Source organism: Procambarus clarkii, chromosome 65 (assembly GCF_040958095.1).
Source record: "Procambarus clarkii isolate CNS0578487 chromosome 65, FALCON_Pclarkii_2.0, whole genome shotgun sequence".
Lineage (NCBI taxonomy): Eukaryota > Metazoa > Arthropoda > Malacostraca > Decapoda > Cambaridae > Procambarus > Procambarus clarkii.
The window spans coordinates 22,652,348-22,659,948 of NC_091214.1; the positions used below are offsets into that span (position 1 = coordinate 22,652,348).

Genomic DNA, 7,601 nt, shown 5'->3' on the forward strand with positions numbered 1-7,601 from the left:
TACCAGACACAAACGCAAACGCTTACAATCCTTACACTACACTACGCTACACACAGAAATCACAATTTGATACATCAAATGAACAAATCCACAAGGACCGTGATGAGGGTTCGAATCTACGTCTGGCATGATCCCAGACGATCCCTTAGTCGACTGCGCCACATGGTAAAAGAATTGCAAACGGGAGTGTTACTGCCCTACTGTAAGATTTGTTCACTTACAGTCCTCTTTTACTGTTTACACCAACCACCCTGATAAAGGATGGAGGATCATCCGAAAATTCGGTTTAATAATACACTTACACAGATATTTAGGGTTTTTCACCTTAATTCAAACACTACGGAATTGTAGTAAGCTTCTTCATAGTAACGATAATTTTTTTTATTTATATATATTTCAATCATGATTCTGGGAATATTAACAATTCTACATATACTGTATTTCATATTTCCTTTGTTTTCAGACAAAATTGCAGTGTTTATTTATATGTAAATTTATGACAATTGTATACTTGACACTGGATCATATTAATACGAATTACTACTTCACAGAATGTGACAAGCATTATGAAAAGTTCACGCCTCAGTTGTGGACATGCAGGGTTGGATGTACAGCTCTTGATCAGCTCAGCGCAGATGGGGTAAGTACATGAGCGATTCCAACCGACTTTGGAATACTATAAACAACACCAATTATGTATAATAATTGCCTTTAATTTTGTAATGTTTTATGTGTAAATATACCTGCTTTAATATACAATCAATGTTACTAAACAAACTAAACTAAACAGTAGTCTTGTTGTAAAACATATACTGTATATTGATAATTAATTTTGAAAAAAAAATAGTGTGCATTCATAAAACATTGTTCTTTAAGTCTGACTAGTCACAATAAGCAATATTCTTATTTGTTATCCTACATACGGTATGCAAAGGCAGACCAAATGTGCACTACACACAACTCTCATCACTGTAACCAACTACACACGACCTTCATCACTGTAACCATCTACACTACACACGATCTTCATCACTGTAGCCATCTACACTACACACGATCTTCATCATTGTAACCATCTACACTACACACGATCTTCATCACTGTAACCATCTACACTACACACGACCTCCATCACTGTAACCATCTACACTACACACGATCTTCATCACTGTAACCATCTATACTACACACGACCATCAATGTAGCCATCTACACTACACACGACTTTCACCACTGTAACCATCTATACTACACACGACCATCATTGTAACCATCTACACTACACACGACCATCACTGCAACCATCTACACTACACACGACCATCACCGTAACCATCTATACTACACAGAGGGTCCCGGAGTACCGTCGGAATTGTTCTCGACTGTGAGTCGAGAAGTCCAGGTTTGAATCCCAGGTGGGACAGAAATGGTTGGGCACGTTTCTTATCACCTAATGACCCCTGTTCACTTAACAGTAAATAGTTACCGAGGAGTTGGCTTGTTGTGGGATTGCACTCCTGTAAGGAACTCCATATAAGCCTAACATGTATATGTACACTGGCTACCTGTTCTCCGACTAATCTTTCAATGTAACCAGCTACACCTTCGTAAATGGAACCATTTATACACTATACATGATAACCATCATTGTAATTATTATTGTACTCTTTATCTTTATTGCTGTGACCATCTTAACTGTACAAAACCATCATAATTTGAACTATCTTCACCACTGTAACGACCTTCACTACACCTTTCAACAATCTTTATCTCGGGGTTATGGTTCAAATACATTTTACCTTTTGACATTTGGAAGCCTTTTGACTTGTGATGCAATTTTCTGAGAACTAATTCAAATTAAAACTACAGTGAACCAGTTAACCTTAAACTTCTGATATAAAATAAAATTGAAACAAAGATAATTAACCTGCGACCTGCATAAGAAGGCAGGTCACAGGTTAATGTATCATTGGATATGATACATTAACCTGTATCATATCCAATGATACATTAACCTGTATCATATCCAATGATACATTAACCTGTATCATATCCAATGATACATTAACCTGTATCATATCCAATGATATATTAACCTGTATCATATCCAATGCATATGGTGTCACTAGTCAAAGATGTCCATTCACCTGCCATAGTATAATTATGCAGTTGGACTCCAGAGGGAAAACAGTCAGCTGGAAAGGCAAGCACACACAAGAAGAGGGCTAACTCTCAAACGTACCAGCACTACAAATAAGCAGAACTTTGAGAAAGGGGTAGCACACAAATGTAAGACAGTTCCAGGCCTTTTCTATAAATTCATTAAAAGCAAGCTGCATGTAAAGGACAAAATCCAGAGATTGAGAATGGGGGGGAACAGGTTCACTGAGAATGAAAAAGAAATATCTGAAACACTAAATGAACAGTTCCAAAGTGTGTTTGAGCAAAATTAGATTTTCAAGATAACCACACACACAATGCCAATTTCAGAGAACACCAAAGAGTATATAGAGGTGATTTGAGATGAAGAGGAAAATTTATTCAAGGGGCTAGTAAGAAATAAATTTGTTGGACCAGATGGAGTTTCACCTTGGGTGCTGAGAGAATGTGCAACTAAGCTAAGCATTCCACTTCAACTGGTATTCCAGACATCTTTGTTCACAAGAATCTTAGCAGATATTTGGAAAAAGGCAAACATAGTTCCAATCTAGAACAAAAATGGTAGCAGAGAAGACCCTGTAAATTATAGGCCTGTATCATTAGCAAGTGTGGTATTCAAAACCCTAGAAAAAATAGTTAAAACCAAATGGATTGAACACCTGGAGAGTAATAACATAATAACACACACACACAGTAAGGAGACGATGAGTCACAATAAAGTGAGTGAAGATATGATGACCAGACCACACATCAGAATGTGAAGAAACGATGACGTTTCGGTCCATCCTGGACCATTATCAAGTCGTGTGAGACAGGACATGATAATGGTCCAGGACGGACTGAAACATTGTTTCTTCACTTTCTGATGTGTGTGATAGATACTCATTCACGGATACACAGAAATACTGTACTCGTTCAGAAGTGTGTTGGGTAATTGTAAGAAATAAGGTTAAAGATTGTGAGTGGCATCTAACCTTTCATTTTGCCTTCTACATTCAGTAACATGAAATTAAATTGAACAACAATATTTTATTAAAGTATACTGTACATATAATTGTTGATGATTCTGTGGATCAACATTCCAGCAGCCCGTTCTCTAACTAGTCCTCCTGGTTCGTGGTCTGGTCAACCAGGTTGTTTGATGTTGCTGCTTGCAGCTTGATATATGAGTCACAGCCTGGTTGATCGGGTATCCTTAGAAATGTGTGTATCAGGTTCTCTTTTGAACACTGCGATAGGTTGGCCAGTTATGCCCAGTATGTGTAGAGGGAGTGTTCAAAAGTCTTGAGCCTTTGATGTAAACAGATTGGGGTTTTCAATGTGTATGTTGCACCTCTGCTTTTCAGTGTAACTATTTTGCACATACTGCCATGTCTACTGGTCTAGTGTGTTGTGATTTGTGTGTGCAGATTTGTAACTAGTTTTAGTATTTTCCAAGTACAGTAATATCAAAAGAATTCACCTTGTTGGGGAGACTATGTAGCACTATCAGTGTCGTAGGATTTTCAAATAGCGCTAAACATCACTGAGGACACCAATACGAGAATAAAAACACGTAAGGCGAGCGATATAAAAAATATCACATTCACCAAGTAATGTTTTCCAAGTGTAAATTATTATGCATCTCTCCTGCCAACACTAGGGAATACAGATTTAAACTTCTAATAGGCCCAGTTCATTGCAACGTGTTACATTTTGTTTAAACGCATAATATTATTTCATTCCCCATATCTATCCATTGTCTCCACCTTACTTCTGTTTACTCAAAAATTTTCTTCACCACTAATCCCCAATTTGTTGAAAATGGCAATGGCTCACTCTTCACCTATTCATACCCTTTATATTATACCATATCTTAATATACCCTTTATCCCATTTGTTCAATATGGCAACATCACTGCAGCACAATCATTATCCAATCATTCACTATTGCATGCTTTCCTGAAGAATTTTATTAGTAGTCTTGTCATGCATTGACAAAATCTAATTATATGGTCTCAACAATTACTAAAGTGTAGCTCGCTCTATTTTTTTTCAGCATTAGAAAGTCTGGGCCAATTTCAAAAGTAATTCTGGCTTCATTAAATCTGTTCACATTATACTTCTTTACACATCCAAAATAACATTTTTGTTTTTTAACAGTATTTACCTGCTCAAGATTTCATAGAACCTGATACTCTGAGTGATTACCCTGAACCTGATACTCTGAGCGAACCTGATACTCTGAGTGATTACCCTGAACCTGATACTCTGAGCGAACCTGATACTCTGAGTGATTACCCCAACCAGGATTATAACAAAGCAAAGAATCCTGTTGAAGTTACCCAAGAATCTTCTCAGAACATATCACTCACACTTGGAGGAGTTGTTAAAACTGATGTAAAGTCAAGCACTTTATTAACTCCTGTGCAGATAGATAAAGATAAGACAACTAGTGAAACGAATATACAGGAAGCAAAAAATATATCAATTGATGTTCTAGGACTTATTGGAAACATATCACGATCTCATGAAACTGTCACAAGTTATGGAAAAGAAGGTATCACAATACCTGAAGAGAAACACAGAGAAGCAGCAGAAAACATCTCCCTTGCTATTCTGGGTACGATTAACCGAACAGGTTACGGTACAGAAGTTGTTACCAAACTACAGACCACTCCAACAAAATTACCAACTCGGGCTAAACAAAAAAAGGTCAAGGGCAAGAAAACATTTGAAAAGAAGGGTGAGAAGGAAAAGGTTGGAGAAAGGGGTAAGGGAAGGAAAGAAGTGAAGAAAGGGGCTGCAAAGAAAAAGGGGAAGGGAGAAAAGATTAAAAAATTAGTTGAAAAGAAAGGAAAGGGATTGAAAGAGGGGGGAATGAAAGCAGGGGGAAAGAAAGTGGGGGAAAAGAAACTAATGGGAGAGAAAGTAGGGGGAAAGAAACCAATGGGAAAGAAAGTAGGGGAAAAGAAACTAATGGGAAAGAAAGTAGCAGGAAAGAAACCAATGGGAAAGAAAGTAGAGGGAAAGAAACCAATGGGAAAGAAAGTAGGGGAAAAGAAACCAATGGGAAAGAAAGTAGCAGGAAAGAAACCAATGGGAAAGGAAGTAGCAGGAAAAAAAACAATGGGAAAGAAAGTAGGGGGAAAGAAACCAATGGGAAAGAAAGTAGAGGGAAAGAAACCAATGGGAAAGAAAGTAGGGGAAAAGAAACCAATGGGAAAGAAAGTAGAGGGGAAGAAACCAATGGGAAAGAAAGTAGAGGGAAAGAAAGTAGGGGGAAAGAAAGTAGAGGAAAAGAAACCAATGGGAAAGAAAGTAGGGGAAAAGAAACCAATGGGAAAGAAAGTAGAGGGGAAGAAACCAATGGGAAAGAAAGTAGAAGGGAAGAAACCAATGGGAAAGAAAGTAGGGGGGAAGAAACCAATGGGAAAGAAAGTAGGGGGAAAGAAACCAATGGGAAAGAAAGTAGAGGGAAAGAAACCAATGGGAAAGAAAGTAGGGGAAAAGAAACCATTGGGAAAGAAAGTAGAGGGGAAGAAACCAATGGGAAAGAAAGTAGAGGGGAAGAAACCAATGGGAAAGAAAGTAGAGGGAAAGAAACCAATGGGAAAGAAAGTAGAGGGGAAGAAACCAATGGGAAAGAAAGTAGAGGGGAAGAAACCAATGGGAAAGAAAGTAGAGGGAAAGAAACCAATGGGAAAGAAAGTAGAGGGAAAGAAACCAATGGGAAAGAAAGTAGAGGGAAAGAAACCAATGGGAAAGAAAGTAGGGGGAAAGAAACCAATAGGAAAGAAAGTAGAGGGGAAGAAACCAATGGGAAAGAAAGTAGAGGGGAAGAAACCAATGGGAAAGAAAGTAGAGGGAAAGAAACCATTGGGAAAGAAAGTAGAGGGAAAGAAACCAATGGGAAAGAAAGTAGAGGGGAAGAAACCAATGGGAAAGAAAGTAGAGGGGAAGAAACCAATGGGAAAGAAAGTAGAGGGGAAGAAACCAATGGGAAAGAAAGTAGAGGGAAAGAAACCAATGGGAAAGAAAGTAGGGGAAAAGAAACCAATGGGGAAGAAAGTAGAGGGAAAGAAACCAATGGGAAAGAAAGTAGAGGGAAAGAAACCAATGGGAAAGAAAGTAGAGGGGAAGAAACCAATGGGAAAGAAAGTAGAGGGGAAGAAACCAATGGGAAAGAAAGTAGAGGGGAAGAAAAAAATGGGAAAGAAAGTAGAGGGGAAGAAACCAATGGGAAAGAAAGTAGAGGGGAAGAAACCAATGGGAAAGAAAGTAGAGGGGAAGAAACCAATGGGAAAGAAAGTAGAGGGGAAGAAACCAATGGGAAAGAAAGTAGAGGGAAAGAAACCATTGGGAAAGAAAGTAGAGGGAAAGAAACCAATGGGAAAGAAAGTAGGGGGAAAGAAAGTAGAGGGGAAGAAACCAATGGGAAAGAAAGTAGAGGGGAAGAAACCAATGGGAAAGAAAGTAGAGGGGAAGAAACCAATGGGAAAGAAAGTAGAGGGGAAGAAACCAATGGGAAAGATTGTAGAGGGAAAGGAAACAGGAGCAAAGGCAGCAGAGGGAGAGGTAGGAGAAAAGATGAAAGATGTGAGAATGACACCAAAGGAAATGACACCAACAAAAATGACACCAGCAGAAATGACACCAGCAGAAATGACACCAACAAAAATGACACCAACAAAAATGACACCAGCAGAAATGACACCAGCAGAAATGACACCAACAAAAATGACACCAGCAGAAATGACACCAACAAAAATGACACCAGATGAAATGACACCAACAAAAATGACACCAGCAGAAATTACACCAGCAGAAATGACACCAGCAGAAATGACACCAGATGAAATGACACCAGCAGAAATGACACCAGCAGAAATGACACCAGCAGAAATGACACCAGTAGAAATGATACTAACAAAAATGACACTAACAAAAATGACACCAGAGGAAATGACACTAGAGGAAATGACACCAGATAAAAAGATACCAGAGGAAATGACACTAGAGGAAATGACACCAGATAAAAAGACACCAGAGGAAATGACACCAGAGGAAATGACACTAGAGGAAATGACACCAGATAAAAATATACCAGAGGAAATGACACTAGAGGAAATGACACCAGATAAAAAGATACCAGAGGAAATGACACTAGAGGAAATGACACTAGAGGAAATAATACCAGAGGAAAATACACCATAGTAAAAGAGAAAGGAAGACAGAGAGCAACAAGGAAACAACGAGTGTGGGGGGTCTTGAAAATCTAGGCACAAGTTTACAGGAAGTTAAAGTTAGTGTTTAAGATCAGTAATATTATTTGTTACTTGTATTAACATTATGGGAATAATTTGATTACATTAACAAAATGTTGTATTTTAATTATTTATCTGAAACAACATACTGTACCTTTATAATGAAAGTTGAAAGTGATCTTTGATGTTTTAGTA

The 7,601-nt window shown here is 38.2% G+C and overlaps 1 protein-coding gene across 1 annotated transcript in view; it reads left to right on the forward strand.

Moving 5' to 3' along the window:
* Positions 1 to 7,356, forward strand: part of LOC123771057 (ribosome-binding protein 1-like) — a 10,735-nt gene extending 3,379 nt beyond the window's left edge. The window contains exons 3-4 of the mRNA XM_069309727.1: positions 552 to 640; positions 4,303 to 7,356. Of these exons, the coding sequence (XP_069165828.1) occupies positions 552 to 640; positions 4,303 to 7,356 (3,143 nt within the window). The remainder of the gene's footprint in view (positions 1 to 551; positions 641 to 4,302) is intronic.
* The last annotated feature ends 245 nt before the right edge of the window (positions 7,357 to 7,601 follow it).